Genomic DNA, 23,184 nt, shown 5'->3' with positions numbered 1-23,184 from the left:
TGCAGTAGGCGTAGCAGTGGGTGGAGCAGAAGGCGTGACGCGTAGCAGTCGCGAAAGATAAGAGTAAAAAGAAGGTGTAACTCAGACATGTGATACAAACGTAACAGAATATGTCATGAATGGGCGGAAACATAGGAGGGGGCTACCTAAGGAGCCGGGACCTCTAACCTGGTGGTGCGCGCAAACTGGCAATGACGTGTTACGAGGAGAAGCTGGGGGCTATGAACTCTGTGCTAGGAGCAGAGACTAAAGTCTGGAGGGTCGGAGCGACATGTACCTAAACCCTATCTAGTATCTGATGTTTAGGGAACATGTTGATATAAACTAGAAGTCATGAGGGGAAAAGCTAACAGACTCTGAGACTGGACCATGCATTATTCTACATATAGTGCGTGATGAAGAATATTAAATGACCATTAAATACAGTATTTCTCTTAACATGGAGCCGCATAGGCTAGACAATGACGGAAACTATTGATGTAGTTCAGTAGCTTAGAAATGCAGAGAAGGAGGACTAAACTGATAACTGGAATCATAACATAGTCTTGGCAGACTCAGAGGCAGAGCCAAGCTGCACCGGGCACTGCGAGGCAGGAAGTAAGTGAAAGGTCGAGGATACAGGTGGGGGCTGGATCGCTCCTCAGCGAGGGTTCAGGAGACAGGAGCTGAATCTGATGTCCGGGCCCTGTTGAGGCCTGGAAACGGGGACTTTATAATGAAATAACGTGCACACTGAGAAACGTGGCAACGTAGCTTTACATAGGCCTGATATTCGTAGTATTCACGAGGACTGGAAACTGGCATACTGGAGGAGGACACAACTGTAATTGCGTCTTGAATCGGACATGGGGAATAACATACGCATATTGGTCATGCACACATAACATATGATGGATGACACGTAGAGACACAGAACATGGCAAAATTTACTTTTCCACAGGCTGGTGACGAGTGCCTGGGTGACAGTCTTCCTGGTCTCGGTCGGGATCCAGCGGAAGATCTTGCGAAGCATACGCAGGGTGTTGAAGCACGATGAGGAGACGGCGTTGACTTGTCTGGTCATCGAGAGGGAGGGGTCCAGGATGAAGCCCAGGTTGCGTGCGTGGTCGGTTGGCTTGGGTGCGGTGCTCAGGGCTGGGGGCCACCAGGAGTCGTCCCAGGCGGAGGGCGAAGATCCCAGGATGAGGACTTCCGTCTTGTCCGAGTTCAGTTTCAGGCGGCTGTCCTTCATCCACTCGGCGACGTCTTTCATCCCTTCGTGTAGGCAGGTTCTGGCGGTGTCGGGGTCTCTGGTGAGGGAGAGGATCAGCTGGGTGTCGTCGGCGTAAGAGATGATGTTGAGGTTGTGCTGGCGTGCGATGGCTGAGAGAGGTTTCATGTAAATGTTGAAGAGGGTGGGGCTGAGTGAAGATCCTTGCGGGACGCCGCAGATGAATTCAGTGGCCTCGGAGCGAAACGGGGGGAGGCGGACTCTTTGTGTTCTTCCGGCGAGGAACGAGGTTATCCACTCCAGTGCCTTCTCTTGGATACCGATGTTGCTGAGGCGGTGGACTAGGGTGCGGTGGCAGACCGTGTTGAACGCAGCGGAGAGGTCCAGGAGGATGAGGGCCACTGTTTCCCCCTTGTCGAGCAGGGTCCGGATGTCGTCGGTGGCTGCGATGAGGGCGGTCTCGGTGCTGTGGTTGGCTCTGAAGCCGGACTGCGAGGGGTCGAGGGATCCGTTCGTCTCGAGGAAGGCGGTCAGCTGTCTGTTGACGATCTTCTCGATGACTTTAGCAGGAAAAGGGAGGAGCGAGATGGGGCGGAAGTTTTTGAGATCGGTGGGGTCCGCTGTAGGTTTCTTCAGGAGGGCGCTGATCTCGGCGTGCTTCCAGCTCTCTGGGAAGGTGGCGGTGTTGAAGGAGGCGTTGATGATGTTCCGGAGTTGGGGTGCGATGGTGGAGTCGGCTTTGTTGAAGACGTGGTGTGGGCAGGGGTCGGTCGGTGATCCGGAGTGGATGGTGTTCATCGTGCGGGCTGTGTCTTCGGTGGTCACCGTGGTCCAGGTGCGAAGGGTGGCGTTGGGGGGCGTTGGTTCGACGGTTGGGTGCGTGGGTAGGGCGCCGAAGCTGTTGTGGATGTCGGCGATCTTGCGGTGGAAGAACGAGGCGAGGGAGTCGCAGAGGTCTTGTGACGGAGTGATGTCGTTGGTGCCGGTGCTGGGGTTGGAGAACTCCTCGACGATAGTGAAGAGCTCTTTGCTGTCGTGGGCGTTGTTGTCCAGTCGTTCCTTCAGGGATTTATTCTTGGTGGTGCGGATGAGCTGGTGGTGCTTGCGGGTAGCGTGTTTGAGGGCGGTCATGTTGTCGGTGGTCCGGTTGAGGAGCCAGGCTTTCTCGAGGGTGCGGCAGGTCTTCTTGGAGTCCTTGAGGTCGTCGGTGAACCAGGATGCCTTCTTGCTTCTGGGTCTGCTGGGAGGGTTCTTTAGTGGCGCGAGGTCGTCGGCGCAGGCGGTCAGCCACTGTGTGAAGTTGCGGGCTGCTTCGTTGGGGTCCGTTGTGTTGGCGGGTGGTTTCTGGCTGAGGGAGGTGGTGAGCTGGTCTGCGGAGATCTTGCTCCAATTCCTGTGAGGTACCTGTTGCGGGTGGTGGTGGGTCGTGGATCTTTTGAAGCTGAAGTGGACGCAGCTGTGGTCGGTCCAGTGGAGTCCGGTGGCGTGGCTGAAGGTGATGTACTTGCTGGAAGAGAAGACGGGATCAAGCGTGTGGCCGGAGTAGTGGGTGGGGGTGTTGACCAGTTGCTTGAGTCCGAGGTTGGCGAGGTTTTCCAGCAGGGCGGTGGTGTTGCGGTCCTTGTTGTTCTCCAGGTGGAAGTTGAGGTCCCCGAGGAGGATGTAGTCAGTGGAGAGGAGGGCGTGCGGGCTGATGAAGTCTGTGATGTCTTCGCTGAATTGTGTGCGTGGTCCCGGGGGTCTGTAGACGAGGGTGCCTCTGAGGGTCGTCTCAGGGTCGGTGTGAATCTGGAAGTGGAGATGTTCGGCTGCGGCGAAGGAGTCGTTGGCGTCGGTCATGATGCGGATGGTGTTCCTGTGGACGATGGCGATGCCACCTCCGGTCTGGTTGATGCGGTCCCTCCTGATGATCTTGTACCCGTCCGGGATGGCGATGGCGATGTCGGGTGCAGAGGAGGCGTTCATCCAGGTTTCCGTGAGGAAGGCGACGTCCGGTGATGTAGCGTCGAGGAGGTTCCAGAGTTCCACGGCGTGTCTGTGGACGGAGCGGGTGTTGATCAGGATGCACTTGAGGTGGTTGCTGCTGGTGTTTGTCTTGGCGGGTGCGGGGCAGGTTCGGAGGCAGGTGAACTTGCAGGTGCAGCAGGTGAAGGGTCCGTGGGTGCATCTCGGGGTGGCTCGGCAGCAGGCGTGGGTCCGGTAGGCATTGAGTGCGTTGAGAGTGGCGTCGTCGTAGGTCAGTCGGGTTGTCTTGCCTCGGCGGGGAGGGCCAGGGGTCCTGGCGCTGGGGGAGGGCCAGGGGTCCTGGCGCTGGGCGCGGGCCAGGCGCAGACGGGCTTACCTTTGGCGCACCTTCGGCGCTCAATCGGTGCTCCCGCTGCGCGCGTCCGCTGCGCGGTCGCTCTGGGGGGCGTCATAAGTAAGGAGCCGGGAGGGAGGAGCAGCAGGGTGGCGGGAGCGGGGCGGCGAATGGAATCACAGGGGGGCGGGGCCGCAGGGAGGCAGCGGCGGAAAATTCCAAGAAGCAGCGGGAAATTCCCAGGAGCAGCGGGAAATTCCCAGGAGTAGCGGGCAGCGAGGGAAGGAATCTGCAGGCAGGAGGCGGCAAAGGCAGGCAGGAGCGGCAGCAGTGAGTGGGGCGACCAAGCCCTGTGGAGGGCAGACCAAGAACCTACAGTTTGTTCCACCAGGTGCCATTCTCTACATCACTGAGCATCATGGACGTCCACAAACTAACATTCACGCTTCTTGATCTTTTGTGTTATTATTTATGAAAGCATCCTTCACTTGCAACATGTTTAGTTCCACTTTCCCCATTTTCTGTGCACATTCACTAGTGTGCTTCCTTAAAGATCCAACTATCTTTTGAAGCTTTCCATTGTTTGTTTTTATTTTTTGCAAAAAGTGGCCTTGTTTGTCTCAATTTGCTAGGAGTAGACGATAAATGGCAAACAGTACTGATCTGAAAATAGTTTTGGGGGTTAGAAAGATGTCGATCACTGAGCACTCTATGAGGGTTAACTCCTTAGCAAAATAGTCTCCAATATCAGGAGGCCCACTTCATCTGCATCCAAGGCAGAATTACTAGAGTCTCACTTCTATACCAGAGTGGGTAGAGTTGCCATCTCTAACTTCGATCCCAAGACGTTGAACACAGCAGATCCCTTTACTACAAAGTTATCTGTAGCTTGCAGAAAGGCGGAGCAGCCATTTCTGTGTATTTGGTCAGCATGATGTGCCATTTTGTGGATGTTTTCTGTGTGCCTAATTATGAAGCTTTCTCTATTAATGGTGACACACCATGTCACAAGTTTAAAGTCAAGGGATCTAAGGTCTGGTTGTCCCTAGCTTTTGGAAGTCAGCTTTGAGCTTTGCAGTGGTACTATTCGCTTACCAAATTACTTATTTTTGTTGTGAATGTCTGTCTCCATGTAAGTGGTGCATAAAGATTATGTGTGCCATTAGAGCAAAAAAAAAAAAAGGCTGAGCTCAGTGCACCAGGATTTTGCTGACAGGACCATTAAAAATGAACTGACTTAACAGTCACTCCTGGAGCATGATGGGACACTGGAGGAAAGATGAACGCTTAAAAGTACAGTGTCAGTTTAATTCTGGCTGTATAGCCTAAGCTTTACAATGGGCCTGTGCTTCCTTTGGTTTCTTTCATTTTAAAGGAGAGGTTTGAGACAGATATTTCTTATTTCTTTTCATATATGTTTTTTATTCCCTATTGGGAAATAATTTTTTAAATGGACCAAAAATGAAACTAGCCCATGTCTCTTAAACCGTATTTAAATAAATAAAAAAATAAATATATATATATATGTGTGTATGTCCTTTCATACTATGGATATGCACATATACATATATTATACATATATTCACTGAAAAAACACAAAGGTTAAGGTAACGTTATAGTTAGGTATGATAAAAGGACCTTTTTAAAAAAACCTAGATAATTCAATGAAAAAAACAAAAGGTTAAAGTAACGTTCTAACTAGGTGAATTTGTTAGTGACAACATTAACATTTTGAACTAAACAAAACAGAAATTCACCCCAGCCAAGCACTGCTTATGACCTCACATATGATGTCACTCATGACATGTGCTATGACATAATTTATAACATCCCTCATGACATCTCATGCAAGGGGGGTAGGCCTAGGGCCTGGCCCTGCAGACCCCATCCCCCAGGGCACTTTTTTCCCAGTTAAATGAGGGGGCTGCGCCTCCCCCAAGCAGTTATCAGCCCCGCAGACCACTTATTTAAATGAATCAACAAGTCTTTAAAACATGTGGTCATTTCATAAGCGGACACTTCCATTTCACCCATGACCAGGGCTCCAGGAAGAGCAATAACACGTTGGGTTTTATTGCAGAAGACTGCCAAGTACACTTTTGTCAAATAAAGTGCTTTACATAGTGGAATCAGGCTTTGACGTACTTCTTTGCTGGAGTGCTATGTAGATAAATTTTAGCAGGAGACTCCGTTCCCGCTTTGTCAAAGTCACCCTGACAAGGCAGCCTCCCAAAAGGAGAAAATGCATGTTTGTGATTGCAAGTGGAGCCTGGCTTGCTCAGCTCTACACATGGAAAAAGATGGGACATCCTGAAAAGTAACCAGAGTGTGGAGTCGAGTAAGGGACGTGAACTGATAATCTGTCAGATTTATGGACACCATGATTTTTAAGGCACAGCAGCAGACAATAAAAGACGGTATGCTTGCTACCTTCAAATTGAAATATTGTCTGCAGACTGAACTATTACAGGTACTCTTAGGTACCATTGTAACATTGGATGCACTGTTACTTTTTGATGGTTAAAAAATAAATAGTAGAGCCATTGTGATTACTCTCTTATGGAGGTCTAAATTTGTCTCATTGTAAATGTTTCTGGGAGATTTATAGTTTTGTCCTGTCCTGAAGAAGGTGGAACTATACCATAAGTGCCACCAAAGCGCGTTGATGGGATCTGGTGCTATGCCGGATCGATTACACATTGCAATATTGTAAGAGGTTTTGGAAAAAGAACCATAACCTATTACATCTTTGAATTTACAATTGGCCAGAAACACTGGAACTGATCACTATGTACTGTCTTGTGAATCTTTCTCCCTGCTTATTTTCTTCATTTGTTACAAATGATTTTAAATTAATTGTTGCGCTGACTTGAGGGGTTACTGATTTATGTTCTATTTCTGCTTATAATAGTAAAAAAAAACTCAATTGTTAATGATGCATGGTTTTAATAATGGAAAACGTTTATAAATGAATTGTGATGCGCCATTTTCTGTACACATAATAATAATAAAAAGTTTCAGAGCATAAGTAATGTAGATGTGGTACCTTCCTGTGTATGATAAAATCATTGAGGCTTGACAGAAGTGAGTGGTTAGTTGATTGAAAGACACAGGAATGTTTTGAATGATTTCCACAAGGGGAGTATTGTTTCTACTGGCTCCCCCATTACTCCTCTGCCCCTGTGTTGCAGTCAAATGCAGGGATAAAAAGATTTGAAGGGGTCATATGTAGCACAAAATTAAAGATTGCTAAAAAGTGAATAACGGGGTGTTTTTCACCTCGTAGTTTTAAGTGACATCGCAGTCAACTCAAGCTTTGCGCTTGTCCATGTGATGCAACTCACAACCGCTAGGAGTTGCCCATCTATAATTCTATGTATAAAATATCCTCAGGGTGAAGTGGTGGTCCCAACATAAGATGTGTTTACTTTTATCAAACCCCAAAATTGCTATTTTGAAGAAAAAAATGATTTGCAATATTCCAAAATCAATGATGTATAATGAGATCTCTTCAATGATAACAACAAAGGGATAGACCAAAATGATTTTCATGTGATACCTTTTAGTTATATCAAGTGCACTAAATAAATTGGAGAACTTAGTTGATACACTCCATGTAGAGTACAGGAATCACATGTATTGCTTTTTCATGCTGAATTGGTGGTATTTGCTTTTGTATGAGCATACACAAACTGCACTAGTAGGGCCATATACAAGGGCATGTCCAAGGGAGCCCACATCTATTGAGGTGCTAATCAACAGACAGCAAGAATACGAACAGAAGAGTGCAGCAATGTTGGGATTTATCCATTTACAATTATGACTTGAAAGACAACATATGTGCACATGTGTTACACAAAATATGTGATTACCTTGTACAATTCCCCAGGGGTATTGGCGAACTTTCATCATTCTGTTACCAACCTTGACTTCATCCATACTTCCCACAACAGCGAATGGGAGCTGTGCCTAAAAAATATTTTATCTCATCAGTCAAGCCTCTTGCATTAAGAAATGCGCAAAGCAGACACACAGCAAAGACACATTTCTGGTTTTAGATTCATATTTCAAAAGATTTGATTATTCCCGCTCCTGGGCCAAAGAAGATATTTTTTAAATGGTTTTGGGTCATCTGTTATTAAGGTATAAATGCAAAATATATTTATATAAAAGATCAAAAAAAGATGTAATAAAACTATGGAGTAACAGAAGTTCTAGACCCAACAAAAAACAAAATGCTGAACATAGCTAATGATTATCCACCCTACATCATTAACATATATACTGCTTACCCTCCAACACTGTTTAAAGCTATAAGTCCTTTAAAATAGTCTACAGTTTCAAGTTATATGCAGTAAACAAAATTTGGGTAATTGCTTCAACCTCCAGCCCACTAGTCATAAAATAAGTGATTAAGGCTAAGTGATTGCTATTTTGTTTTTTTCTTTCCCTTTCCTTCGGTCCTTTTTTCTGCTTTGGTTGTTAACTTTTTTTTTTTTTGCTCCTTTTCGCTTTCCATTTTTTTGTTCTCGTTTCTCCAAACTTTTGCTGCTTTCTCCTACTTTATTTTTTCATTCTCAACTTCTCGTCTTTCTTTTTTCTTCCGGTCTTTTGTTTTAAATTTCTTACTGCCTTTCTTTCACATTTTCTTTCCTTTTCTCCTTTCTTCTATTTCCATCCCTTTTCTCTTTCTTTGTCATTTATTTTTTCTTCCCCTCTCTCCTTCCGGCTTTCTTTCCTTACGTTCCTTGCATTTTTCCTTCACTGTTTTTTCTTTGTTCTTTTTTCTACCTCTTTCTTTCTCAACTAGTACTGTACTTGCTCTCTTTTTGTCTTTCTTTCACTCTGTTTTCTTTCTGACTATGGGCCTGATTTAGGTCATGGCGGATGGGTTACTCAGTCACAACAGTGACAGATATCCTGTCCGCCAAAATATAAATACCATTATATCCTATGGGATTTATATTTCAGCTGACGAGCTATCTGTCACAATTGCAACAAAGTTACCTGCCCGCCAAGATCTAAATCAGACCCTATCTCTTCCTTGTTCATTGTTATCTTTTTGTACCTCTTTTTATCCTCCTCTCCTTTCTATTATCTTTCTTGTACTCCTTTTCCCCTTCATTTCCTCTTTCTCCTTTGATGAGTTTCTATTTATCATGTCCTCCTTTCTTTTAGTATTTTTTCTTCTTCGGTCTGTTATCCTGCCTTCTCTCATATCATTTTTTCTCTCATTCTCACATTTTTGTTTCTCATGTCTTTTTTATCCTTTTATCTTTCACTCGCTCATCGTTCTCTCTCATGCTCTCACCCCAACTTTCTCTTTTTACCTTCCTTTCTCTCATTCACTCCTCTTTCTGACTGCTTTACTCTTTTTCCAGCATTTTCTTTTTTCACTAGCTTTTTTGCTTGTCCTTCTTCCTCTGTGTTCTTCCTCTACTTATTTTCCTTTCTCTCATTGTAAATTGCTTCCTCACATTTCCTTTACTTTCTCTCTCTACTTCCTTTTAATTTCTTCCTCTCCTTCCTCTGTCTTCCATTCTTCATTGCTTTATTTTTCGTTCTTCTTTTCTTTCACCCTTATTTCAAATAGTGCTTTTGTTTCTCATGTCTTCTTTTTTTCTCCTTTTTTCTTTCACTCTTTTGTCTCTCTTCCCCTCTCTCATGCTCTCACCCCAACGTTCTCTGTTTCTCCCTTTCTTTCTCTTATTCACTCCCCTTTCTGACTGCTTTACTCTTTTTCCAGCATTTTATTTTTTTCACTGGCTTTTTTGCTCATCCTCCATTTCCTTCTTCTGTGGTCTTCCTCTCCTTATTTTTCTTTCTCTCTTTGTCGATTGCTTCCTTTGTTTCCTCCTTTTTTCATCATATTTTCTTAATTTTTTCTCTCTACTTCCTTTTTATTTCTTGCGCTCCTTCCTTTCTTTCTCTTCTTTGTCTTCCAGTCTTCATTGCTTTATTTATGTTTTTCATCTTTTTTTTTTCAAAATAGCTGTGGCTGCAGAATCACATAATTCCAGTGGCCCTGGCTGTAGATCTCATGCAGCATTAATGCTATATGCTCACTGGAGCAGGACTGGGATGCTCTAGGTGTGATGCTTACGTTCCTTGAGATTTATGTACCCTTATCTAATACCCATATTTTAGACAGTCGCGCTGAATGCTTTTTAGGAACGAAAATTAGCTCTCACCAGAGAAAAAGTTGGCAATCTTTGCTACAAGCGAACATTGCCCTTCATTTCCTTTCTTTTACATAAAAAAAAATAGCTTGTGAAAGATGTTTCTAGTCACTTTTTGCTAATGTTACGACACACTGGTTTAAGTGGGTGTTTTTTTTAAATTAAAACAAAAGAAATGTAGCCATTTTAGCCTTTTGTGATTGCTGTAAAGATAGTTTTTTCATCATTTAGGTACACTTTTGTACTGAAAAGTCCTGCGCCTATGTATGCAAATATACATACATTTGTAAAGTTTTCCAGGAGGAAAAAAACTTGAGAAGCAAAAAACCTGAAGCAAAAGTTTCTGGTAAATAGAGAAATGATTACCACAACAAAAGTATATTGAATGCAGACGAAAACCTTTTTTACAAACAGTTCACATTAATAATAGGTTCTGAAAAAAGATTCCATTACACTTTCGGTGGATGTCTGGGGAAATTTGCAACAAACTCAAAGGCACAAGCCACAAGAACACACATAAAAATCTCCAGCAGAAAAGAGTATATATTGAGGGTATCATGAAAAAGGCATGCAAACAGTCCCTCAAAATAGACAATTAGGAATTTGAAAGAAAACATGTCCCCCAATTCCCTTCTGAAATATTTCAATTGATACTTCTTTTGCCACAGTCTGGTGCTGATAAACCCATTGCAGGGGAGATGGGCACCTGACTGCTGAATGCCCAAAGTACCAATTAGAGTGAACATGGTTGTTTTACATTTGAGAGACAATATCAGTGATTTTGACTGTGATAGTAATTGTTATGAACATCTAGTCAATCCAGTAGTAAATATGGAGAAGCAATTGACAAGCTATGGCTGTACTATAATGGCAGGCCAAGTCCTTTACTTACGTTCATGCTTGAGTTCAGCTTAGATATCGTCTCGTCGTCTGTTGGAAACTGATATATTTGAACTCCGTTGCTCACTAGCTCACTCATGAGCTTAACCTTAAATCTGTTCAGCTCAGCTTTAGAAATTGTGTCAGCTTTAGATATGACTGGAATTATATTGACCTGCACATGAAACAAACAGTTATTTATTTGATAAGCATCTTTTTTTTCTGTTAAACAAAAAATAATAGTCATGCGTAGCTGCCGTGTATATCACAGAGTATGCAACAGTTTCACAATAGGTTACCCTAATAGATTTTAGAGTTCAAAGAAAGACTAGTGTCCACTTCTCTACTTCTATTTAGTTATCAGATATGTTACTGCTGACGAAGTACATTTTATTGTATCATTATTTTACATTCTCTCTTCTTTTGTCCCTTTAATGTCATTGCGTTCTCCCCTCAAGTGTTTACCTATTTTGTGAATGGTTTTAGCAGTTCATTGAAAAGGAGAATTTCTACTTATTAAATGTATTATATATATCTGAAACATGTTGACTATTTAAAATATGAAAAAGCTATAGATGCAGTGGAAGTAAATGCAAAATAAATGAGTCTTGTACATAGTACTAAACACCTCATTTCAGGTACTTCAAGAAGAAAGTTCTCAGTTTTAAACACTGCAGTCTACAGTTGAGGCTCTTTGCATCAGGCAGAATCAAATGCAAATGTGTTCTGACGTAGTTGGCATTCGATTGGGACCTCAAATATTCTATGCCAGCCAAATACATAAGAAGCTGATTATGCTAGTGCACCCTGTCCTTCATTTCCCTCAGCATCACTAACTCTAGTGCTACAGTAGCACTACCTACTGTAGTGTGTTTATCTAGGTACCTGAATCGATATTTCTATTCTTTGCCCTTGTCCGGTTATAAATCAATAATATCCCTACAACGGCATAGAAACCCTATTCACAATTCATAGCGCATGCTGTCACATTAAGCAAGCACTATTCCTCCAGCCCTCTAGAAAGCACACTGAGTTCTTAAACAAATCCAAGCCTCCAGCAACCTGGGAAATCCCCGCTGCCTTTTGTTTTGATTTCGTCCGAGAACTCCTGTAAAGCACTGTAAGAACGACCAGTTCTTAGTGACATCTTTATTGACGTCTTATGTCCATCCTTACGTCAAACCCAGCACCTCTCGGGTATAAATATACCAACGCTGCCTTAAGCAAACACACGGTGGTGGTGATGAATCTGGAGCAGCTACTACTTGCCCGAGAGCCCAGCTGATGCGAGAGCCCACGGACGCTACCCCTCCCTCTTGACGCGCTGAGAAAGACGCTGTCTTTTCTCCTGCCAAGAAATCCAGCCTCCGGCGCTTCCAGCTTACCCTTGCGGGTGACTGGGATATCGAGTCCTGATATAGAGATACCAGCCCTCCTGCCTTCTAATACCCAGGTACTGAACTGACTAAACCCTTACAGAGAATTCTTGAGTCAGATTCTTGGCAAAGCAAACTTAACTTAAACTGCTACTTACTTACTCCTTCCCACGTATTAGGCTTAGGTCAGGTACACCGGGGTAGGCGTAGTTAGAAGCACCAGTTGAGTACGATTAGTCAATGTATATATGTATGTATCTATTTTATCCATTTTAAAGTATCATATGGCTAAGAAACCATATCAATGCTTTTACAGTATTATTTTATAATCCTGCTTTTACTGTATGCACTTTACTTAACTAAAAGTATTGCAATTGTAGCAATTCATTTCTCTTGTATGAGGAAAGAGACTGCTCAATAAATAACACCCTTTTATTGAAAACGCCCGTCTCTCTTTTTCTCTGCAATCTGGTGAAACTAAGTACGCACCTTTAACTGAGTGAAATAGCTGTCTTTTGTTTTCACACGACTCTAGAGATATACTCTTAATCAGGGAGAGCAAAGTTGTCATGTTTTATGGTTGTCAGAAACTAATCCCTTCTTGTCTATCCAGGGAGGTTAAACTCCTCCTTGCTTAGTCGAGAAAGTTTCTAGTGAACTCTGAGCTAGCTGGCAAAAAACTTAAGTCTAATATAGTCAGTAGAGACCTAGATAACCTCAGTCCTACGTCTACACTACTGAAGATATTATTCCAACGCGCAGAGCCTATTGGGACTATAGGAACTACACTAAACTACATTGTGCTAGTGAACCACTTACACTGTGGCACTGTGTAGTAAATAACAGGGCAGGGGGTCCCGCTCTCTAAGAAATGTATTAGTGTCTAAGTCAACCTGAATCCTTCAAAAAGCCACAATACATATATACCCTTGTGTAATTAAGATGTTCCCCAGGATGATACATTCAATTTTAACTAAGGCAGTGCCTCCAGTTAACATCACTGCTCCGCTTAAAGTATTCATTGCACCTTACGGTCACTAACAAATCATTTGTCCACACCAACTCTTTTGGATGTAAAGCATTCTTATGAATTTATTAAACTTTGACATGGAAAGTGAAATACACGAGTCCAAGACCCTGGTAGGACAAACTTTATAATCTCCGATTCATTATTTTTATTACAGCACTTATCAAAGCCACAGACGAGATAAGAACTATTCTCGATCAACGAGGGACAGCAGTTCTTGTCCTGCTTGACCTATCTGCTGCATTTGACACGGTCGATCACAACATCTTGATCGACCGTGTCAGTGCCATAGGTATCCAGGACAAGGCCTAAGATCTTCTCTCCTCCTTTCTCTCCAACCGCACCCAAACGGTACAACTGGGTAATTTTAGCTCCGCCCCGATGACACTTCCCTGTGGCGTCCCCCAAGGCTCATCCCCAAGTCCTACGCTATTTAATGTCTATGTAACAGATTTAGCAAAGGTCATCAAGGACTTTGGGATGAGCCTAACATCCTACGCGGACGATACCCAGTTGATTTTAGCAATAAAAAATAACGGAGATGAAATTGCGGCAAATTTTCACCATGTTATGGTAACCATCAGCAACTGGATGACAACCAACTGTCTTAAGTTAAACTCCACCAAAACGGAAGTGATGATATTTGGAAACCTCTCCCCTCACTGGCCAGACACCTGGTGGCCCACTGAATTAGGCCCACCACCCACACCAGTCACCAAAGTTAAAAATCTGGGAGTACTGCTGGATGACAAACTAACATTTGCTACACATGCAAATTCCGTTGTGTCTACCGCATTTTACAAGCTTAAGTCCATTAAGAAAATCTTTCCGTTTCTCTCTCCCCCCCCCCCCCGATTCAGGAAAAACTCTGGTCACTGCATTTGTCAGGTCATCTCTTGACTATTGTAACGGACTTTTCATCAATGCCCAACAGAAAGTCATTCACAAGTTACAATCTGTACAAAATGCAGCTGCGAGAATGCTTTCGGGTACTCCAAAATTCAAACCCATTTCCCAAACGATTAAAAACTATCACTGGCTAGCGGTGAAGAATCAAATTAAATTCAAGGCACTTTGCATAGCATATAAAGCCTCCCGCAAATTAGGCCCACACTTTCTCAAAAAATCCCTAGCATTCTATGCCCCCAACAGAGCACTACGATCTTCGAATGCCTTACTAATGACCGTGCCCCGGACTAAAACAGCCTCATGGGGTGACCGCCGTTTCGCAGTCGCCACAGCAAAACTGTGGAACTCGCTCGATATAGGCATCAGATCCTGCCCTACGCTCACAGCTTTCAGAAGAAAAATAAAAACTTGGTTATTCAACCAATAATTCTCCCCACTTTCTCCTTGAGCTGCTTCTGTCTATAGCGCCGAGACGCCCTTGGGTATTTGTTTGCGCTTAATAAATCTCATAAATAAATAAATAAATATTTCCCTTCTTACAAACATCTCCATGTTAGACCTAATGTAAGCTTATCACTCTATTTAAATCACCTCTAATAAATACTGTTTGTAATTTGATTTGAGTTTGATTTTTAAAGAAATGTCATCTTAAACTTTACCCAAGAAGTTCATGGTGAGAATACCTTACTTGGAGACGGATGTAAATAACTTTTTAGCAGTCGAGAGGCGCTAGGGGGCGCACAGCGGAATGGCTGCCTAGACGTGCAGCTCCGCCGGGCGGATCACAAAATCGCCGAAAATGTGCGGAATTTCGTAATGGAAAGGAGCGCAAAACATCTCGGACTGTAGGTGGATGACCGGAGCCCTGGTGGATGTGAAGGGGGCAATAATAGCGGCGCAGGCACGTCGATGTGGACATTTGCTCTGCGGTGATTGGAAACGGGCAAGATGGCGACCGGAGTCCGGCAGAAAACGAGAGCGGTGAGTCTGCTGGGCAGAGCCTACCGGCGCTAGCGGTGGCAAAGACATTGGGACCTGAATGCTCGGCAGGGCAGCGGGACATGACCCCTTACTTGCTGGCAATGCATGGCCACATATAGCGCCGGACCTTTCCTAGGCAGCAAAGACGGCCGTTGTCGGAGTGGGGGCAGGGTGGCCCTGAGCACTACGGGCTGCAGCGCATAGGTACAATTGCAGGATCGGCTGCCAAGCGGTGATCACGGGGATGTTGCACGCCAGGGCGACATAGGAGACCACATGGGGAGCACATATAGTGAGATCTCGGGCTAAGCGGTGGAATTGGGCTGGCATACCGCATTGGACACAGAAACTAAAATGGCGGCGCCCAAATACGAAATAAAAATCCATGCAACACACGGCGTTGGAGTACGTCCGTGACAATTAACTGCGACCTCAGTAGATCCTATCGGGGACTCTTGCCTGCACTTGCAAAACGGGCCACGCTAGATGTGCTCGCCATCCCATTCTGGATGTAACATCAGAACGGCGGGGAAACTACGTCCGGAGCGCGGGAGCGCAGGGTACCTCACGTAGCGGAGGTACACTTCCATGGAGCACTAGCGACACCAACTAACGAGGCCGGCGGGATCAGTGGCGAGGCCCGAGATCGGAGCTCGCGCTTCCACAAGGACCTGACACCAGGATTGGCGCGTCCATCGTGCTAAAGGGAAAACACTAAGACCCCTAATAACGTGAGTGCACTCTGGCGATCTGGTGTGAGGGACATAACGCACTGACTCAGCAAGGGTTGGGCCAGGTCTGTTACCACTGAGATCATGGCGACGATGCAATGATTCATTAATACTTGTACCACCACTGACTACATCTAACTGTTAAGGCGCACACTGGAGATCCTCTACATGCTGCGCGTCAAGCGGGCGCTCCTACCCGATACTGCATTGTAAATCCACGGCGCTGCACAATGGGGAAGCCGGACAGGCAGCAACCCAAACTCACGTTTGAAGCCAAAAAAACACCTAAGGGCCTCACTGAACAAGTCGACGAGGAGCAGGACACGGACTCCGCGGCGGCCAATGCTATGGACAACATTCTGAAGGCGATACAGGAGTCAAGACAAGAAATTAATGCTAAACTTGATCTTCTGACGGGCAGGGTGGATAGCCTAGCATCGAAGATAGACAAACATGGCGAGCGGCTAGACACAGCTGAAAACAGGATCTCCACGGTCGAAGATGAATCGCGAGCCACGTCAGCCAAATGTACAGGGATGGAGAAAGTCATGGACGTCATAAAGGCAAGGTCGGAAGAGTTGGAAGCGAGGTCAAGAAGGAACAACATACGTATAGCGGGCCTGCCAGAATCCACCAATACGGGACGCATGGAACCATACGTGGAAAACCTCTGCAAAGAATTGTTTGGCGCCGAAAACCTGTTGGCCATTTTCATAGTGGAGCGTGCTCACCGCTCCTTAGCTCCACAACCAAAACCAGGGGCCCCTCCCAGACCAATAATTACGAGAGTCCTCAATTATCGTGACAGAGACACTGTGTTAAGACTGGCGAGAGAAAAAGTGGTGATCCAACATCAAGGTAATAAGCTGGAATTTTACCCGGACTTCACGGTAGCGGTACAGCAAGCACGTAAGGAATTTACGGCTGTTAAGGCCAAACTGCGAGACCTGCAAGTGCCATACGCCATGTTGTATCCGGCAAAGTTGAGGATCACCTGGGATGATAAGCCGGTGTTCCTGGAGACACCCAAAGCTGCCATGGACTTCATCAAATCGACGGTTGGGAAAGGTAAAAGATCTAATCGTAGAGACCACCAGCAAGAAGCGGAATGAAGGTAAGACTGTTCAATGATGTGGGTGGTAACTCTGACCACGTGAATGCCTAGTATGATCTAACGACAAAAAGTGTGGTCCAGCGGTGACTGATCGGCCAATGTTCACGTACGAAATCTGGTGGAAGGCTAGAAATCCACAAATTGAACCTTCCCTATGCGCACGAACTATGGACATGGGCACAGATGGTCCCTCTCAGCGATGGCAGGGAGGTGTTTGAAGTGGGGATGCTGTACTACTTGCGCTGCGCCCCAGGCAGACGTTAATCTTTGCTGGACGCTATAGATGCTGATAAGGCACCCACTTAGACAGATGGCGATAGCGTGATTGCCGCGATTAACACGGTCGCTGGCCTGGGGTACACACTGACTGTGCATTTGCGTAGCGACACGGGCCCAGGAATTGTGGGATCATGTGTTGGAATTCTGTGACACTACTATGATATGGGGAGGTGATTTTAATATAGGGTTGTGTAACGACATAGATCGATCCACTTCTTCGATAGAACCACACAAGAAGGCCAGGGAAAAACTCAGGGATGTGATGGAGGAAATGTCGCTGTCAGACATTTGGAGGATCCGACATCCGACAACACCTGGCGCAACACACGTAAATATGGCACATGGGAGTTGGTCGAGAATAGACTATTGGTTGGGAACTGGCAACATGGTCCTATGGACTGCAAATGTTAGGCCACTACCACGCACCCTGTCTGACCACAGCCCCGTGGCACTTACGCTACAAATACCCCATTACACACCACCACCATTCAGTTGGCGTTTCAATGCACAAACACTACTGGACCCGCTATATCTCACAACCATCACCACTGCCATTCAAGATTACTTCCAATTAAACACTGATTCGGTAGACGATCCCTGTATTGTATGGGAGGCATTCAAAGCAACACTAAGAGGAGTATGCATCAGCACGACTGCAGGGATACTTAAAGACATAAGGACACAGATTACCAGACTGGAGAGAGACATGTCATCCCTAGAGCAGGAATATGTCCGCACTGGAAATGTGGAGCTATTGGGGGAACTCAAGATCAAAATCACTGACCATCAACAATTCACAAAGGACAAACTGAAATATGTCACCAAGCGACCACTGACAAGACAATTTGGCGAAGGGGGTAGACCTGGTAGGGTGCTAGCGCGGAAAATATGTAAAGGGAGAGGCCCTCAGGTGGTAACTCAAATTAGGGACAAGGATGGGACGCTACACTCCCACTATGACGAGATACTTCGCAGTTTTGTTGATAATTATGCAGAACTATATACTTCTCAAGACCCAGCTCCACCTCAAGAAACACTTAAATATTTAGAAGACATAGCCAAAGCGTGGTTGTCTGATAGTCAACGAGAATATCTGGCACAACCAATAACAGTAGAGGAGGTTACCGCGATTATACACGCACTCCCCAACGGAAAGGCACCGGGACCCGATGGATTCACATGCGAATTCTATAAAAAATTTGCTGGCCTACTTGCCCCACATCTGGTTGAAATGTACGGCACCACATTTGACCAGATGATACTACCACCGACGCTGAGGGAGGCGGTGATTATCACCCTATTAAAACCAGGAAAGGACCCAGAGCTATGTGACTCTTATCGACCATTGTCACTCCTGAATGTGGATTCAAAAATTTTAGCTAAGCTCTTGGCGGAACGGTTGCAGCCTTTGATGACAAACCTGATACTACCTGACCAGGCAGGCTTTATTCCTGCGAGATCCACATCGCACAACACAAGAACGTTGTTTGCACTCTCCCACTACCTCACACCTCAAACTAAAGCTGTTGCGGTAATGTTGGACGCCGCAAAGGCATTTGACTCTATAGAATGGTCTTACATTAGCACGATTTTGCAGAGAATGGGCTTCCCTCCGCGATTTATAACATGGATTGCACTACTCTACACAAAACCTGTGGCAAGAGTAAGAGTAAACGGGTACATATCTAGACCTTTCGACATCGCGAGGGGAACGAGGCAAGGATGCTCGCTATCGCCTCTGATTTTCGCTCTGGCATTAGAGCCGCTAGCATGTATAGTCAGGCAGACCCACAAACATTCCGCCCTAATATTTCCTGGGAGACCTCTGCATATTTCGCTTTACGCGGATGACATGCTGCTATATGTACGAGACCCAGAACAGAACCTGAGTCCATTACTCCGTGACTATGTATGATTTGGACGGCACTCCGGGTTGCAAATTAACTGGGAGAAATCATTAATCATCCCACTTACCGATTCAACAGAATATGTCCCAGATTTCCCGCTAGACTGGCAGACGGAACCGACTCGATATCTAGGAGTTTGCACAGTCGAGACCCAGAAGAGGTTATTAGGACAAACTATGGTAGGGTACTCGCAGAAGTGGAGGGGCACATAGCCAGATGGATACAGCTACCACTGTCACTGGCAGACCGAATCGCGATAGTAAAGTTGAATATCCTACCCAAATTCCTATACTTGTTCAATAATATACCCATAACACCACCCAAAGCCGTTTTCACTAACATAACGTCACTAGTATTAAAACTAATCTGGGCAGGTAAACAAGCGCGCATTGACCTGCATACACTCACACTACCCTACGAGAGAGGGGGGTTTTGTGTGCCGGACTTTAAACTCTACTACTTATGTGCACAGGCACAATATGCATCACATTGGCACCACCCCACGACATATCTGACGCACACTGCGGTTGAGGAGGGTGACGCCTCGCCAATCCCACTGACAGCGATAGTGACACACAAGAGGCCTCCTCTACACTCTAGAGATATCAACACGATAGATACTACAGCACGTGCATGGCGGACACTAGGGAGAATGGCCCATAAGCTACCTCTCTATGCACCAGCACTCCCACTCCATTTCCACCAAGAGGTGTCGGTAACAAATGAAAAAGTAGGCATGGACATATTGCGGAATATAGGGATAGAAACATTCGGGGATCTATATCATGAGGGAACTTTCTGCAAAACAGTAGATTTAACATATATTAGCAACCCAACATTACTCTTTCGATTCACGCACTATAGATTGCAGAGGGCCATACAGGATCTATATCCAGACTTCCCACAGGAACCGCCAACTCTGCAATCGCTGCAATTCATTATAACATCATCCAACACATCACACCTGGTGTCTAGATTGTACAAGATAGCCCAAAGTGAAATCCCACGTACTTCTGAGAAAGCGATGCAAAGATGCAATGATGTTCTGCCAGAGGCGTTACAAGAGAATGATTGGTTGACTGCATGCACGCTGCTTAAACTACTCACTCCAAATGGGAATCTGCGTATCACGCATCTGAAGTATCTACATCAAACATATCACACGCCAAAAAGATTGTATAAGTATGGGTTGCGAGAAAATGCCAGATGTAAAAGATGTGGATATGATGAGGCGGATTTTGTGCACCTAGCATGGCACTGCCAGAAGATCCAGGAGTATTGGGTGGGGGTTACGGGTATGCTGGGCAAAATGGTGGGCACTGAGGTAGACTGCAGCATGAGGGTATGTTTGCTGGGCCTTCTATCAGGTGTTAGGGCGGGGAAGAGAAAGTTCTGTGCGGTGGCTTTATTGATTGCTAAGAGGCAGATATCAAAACGCTGGGAGGGAAGAAATGTACCTAATATCAAGACTTGGCTAAAAGATATGACGTACTGTAGAGATAAGTTAGTCACTTATGAAGAGGATCTGCCAAATAGATCACGGCCGAAGGACTTTTGGTGTTATTTGTCGGATTATCTATTAAAGGAGGAAAGTGTCGGGGAATCAGAATTAAAAAAAAAATACAAGAGGTACTGAAGTGGCATGTGCTAACATGTGGCATGGGGATATCCGGCACATTCAAGAACAGTTGCGATTATGCTGTTATACCAAAAAGTAATGATGCATACAAGTGGCGACGGAGTGTGGAATTGACCGAGGCTCTTTAAGTTTACTGTTTACAACTGTTATGCCCAAGCACTCTGACTCTGGGCAAAACATTTAAAACCAAAGTTCATGTCATAGCAAGAAAAAGGGGTACCAGGGTAGAATGATTTGTCTTGCAGTAAAAATTAACATGACGCCGCTGGACCCCTGGGTTATCAGCTGAATGGCTGTGTGCTACAGATTATTGTGATACTGCTACTTGCGGCCGGCCTCCGGGTTGTAGGCCATTGGCGGTTAAAATTGTGTCGAACTGTCAAGCCAATAAAGATTTTGTTGAACTCCCAAAAAAAAAAAATCTACTTTTTAGCAGTCGCATATCCTGTGATTCACAAAATTTGTGCATTTGAAATGGCCAATAATGGTTTTCCATGTGTACTAAACCCATTGTCGGAGTTTTACGACCCCTAAAATGGGTTTAGAAGTGGCTTACAAATCGCTATTTGGAAGGGCCATGTTGTGGGCTTTCCTCCCAAATAGTGATTTGTTACCCTATGTATCAATGTCTTGTGAAAGGAAATTCGGTCACTAACCATTGGTAAGTTAAAGACTTCAAAGTTAGGATAATTATTTATTTACTAAAGGGAAGGGCTCCCCTTTGTGAACTGAGAACGTTTCAGGGGGAATAGGCATGGTCCAGGGCCCCCCAGCCAACTGTCACTTATACTTTTAAAAAAATATATTTTTCTTTTAAAGCAGCCTGTTGAATTTAAAACAATTTTTTTAACGCTGCTTTAAAAGTATATTTGTAGGTCTGGCGTTTTTCAAGACCTTTGATTTTGCTAAAATTATATGCGTAGTATACTTAAAAGTCAGCTCTCTTTCTCAACTGGTCTGTTGTGGTGTCATTTATATTTTTCTCCAGCACAGTACAGCATAGAGCACGGCAATGGGTAAGCCTTCTTTCGCCATTGACGGACTTCAGTGAGAGTGAAGGCATTTTGCCATTAAACAAGGAGTACGTTCACATGAACCCATTCTCTTAACCACTTTAATGCGGAGAATTTAATGTCATCTGCACTACCCTTGTAGTGCAAGGACATCAGTGTGTTGTCGTCTGCACTCTAAAATAGAAAATGTTTCAGGTGAAAACACTTGAAACATATTATTTTCAAAAGTCAGAAAAAGAGGGAAATGTTTCTCTCGCATCATGAGTTTGATTCGGGGAGGCGTGGCTTGAAGCCGATGGAGCAGGCTGCGTGAGCGCCGAGCTCCACATAGATCCCCACAGTAATCCTGGCATATTAAAGTTTTCTGGCCTGCCCGGCGGCACCGAGCACGGTCGGAGGGGTGCTGACCTGTCCTAGCACTCACCAGATAGCAAATCGGACGCGTAACAGGGGTTTGAGCAGACTTTCAGCCTGAGGTTGCTGGCAGCAGCGCAGCCCAAAATGGCGGCGGCTCCGAATGGCGAACGCTTGAGCCTAGGACGGAGGCCGTGCAGAACCACCTGCTGGGGGGACAAGACACAGTTGGAGCCGGGGTGGCGACTCGCCAGGGGACCCACTGAGGACCGGATCGCCGACGTGCACGAGACGGCCGCGAGCTGTAGCGTCCCGTGTCACGGACGCTTCGTACAGGAGCGGATTGCCAAAAGGGGGGAGATGTGGCCGGATGTCAGGACCCTGAGGCTCAGATCCCCTGGGGCTGCGCCATATGAGCCGGAGAGGGTGCGGTGGAGCGAGGACGCCTGGTTGAGCATGGAGGAGCAGCGGCACCACCAATCCTGCCTCTGTGAGTGGGGTTCGGCCTAGCCCGGGACTCCTGGCTGCAGAGGCGGACGCGGGTCCACGGGAGCAAGGAGTGGAACATTGTTTAGTGGGGACTGGCGGCAACGGGACCAAATCTAGTGCTCATGAGTCTGCGCAATTGAGGGAGCGTGGCGATCCGTTTTCTGGGACACCTGAGCCACAGAGCCGGGAACCTCTAGCGGGCTGGACTCCTGGGCTCATTTGAGGTGGACTCGGACGTTGGTTGTCCTTCTGAAGTCTGGGCACCGTGGCAAGTCCGCATACACCTAAACACGGTCCGGAGGGCCAGAACATGGGGAAAATGAAAGGGAAGCAAGGTGGGGCACATCAGCCACCGGACAGCGGAATGCCAGCCCAGGCCGAGTTGGATACATTGGAGATACCCCAAGATGCAGTAGCAGTTCAATCGGATATTGGCGACGATTGCTGACTCACGCACGGCCCTGCAACAAGACATTGCACAGGTGGCAACGGGGCTTGGCCTCCTGCGAGCGGACCAGTCTAAGTTTGCGGATAGGGTAAAGCAGGTGGAGGTAATGCTGCAAGGGGTGGCGCTGGCCCAAACTGTACTGGAGAACAAAATGACGGACGCTTTGGAATGGATACAGGCATTGGAGAAACGAGCAGAGTATGCGGAAAGTCGAAATAACATTCGCGTGGTGGGCCTGCCCGAAAAAGTGGAGGGGACAGGCATGGTGCAATATCTGAAGAACTGAGGTGGCTGCTGAGGGGCTGTCGCCCTTCTACACCTTAGAATGGGCACACAGAGTACCTGCGAAA

General features: G+C 45.8%; 1 protein-coding gene across 2 annotated transcripts in view; it reads right to left on the bottom strand.

Annotated features, from left to right (window-relative positions):
* SEPTIN10 (septin 10) overlaps positions 1-23,184 on the bottom strand; it is a 379,629-nt gene that overhangs the window by 145,260 nt on the left and 211,185 nt on the right. For both annotated transcript variants that reach the window (XM_078658118.1, XM_078658119.1), the window contains 2 exons: positions 10,581-10,742; positions 7,382-7,478 (listed from right to left, as the gene is read on the bottom strand). In XM_078658118.1, coding sequence (XP_078514244.1) covers positions 7,382-7,478; positions 10,581-10,742 — 259 coding nt within the window. The remainder of the gene's footprint in view (positions 1-7,381; positions 7,479-10,580; positions 10,743-23,184) is intronic.

Source organism: Lissotriton helveticus, chromosome 8 (assembly GCF_964261635.1).
Source record: "Lissotriton helveticus chromosome 8, aLisHel1.1, whole genome shotgun sequence".
Lineage (NCBI taxonomy): Eukaryota > Metazoa > Chordata > Amphibia > Caudata > Salamandridae > Lissotriton > Lissotriton helveticus.
Note: the sequence above shows the minus strand (reverse complement) of the source record. Positions and strands in the feature narration are given on the sequence as shown.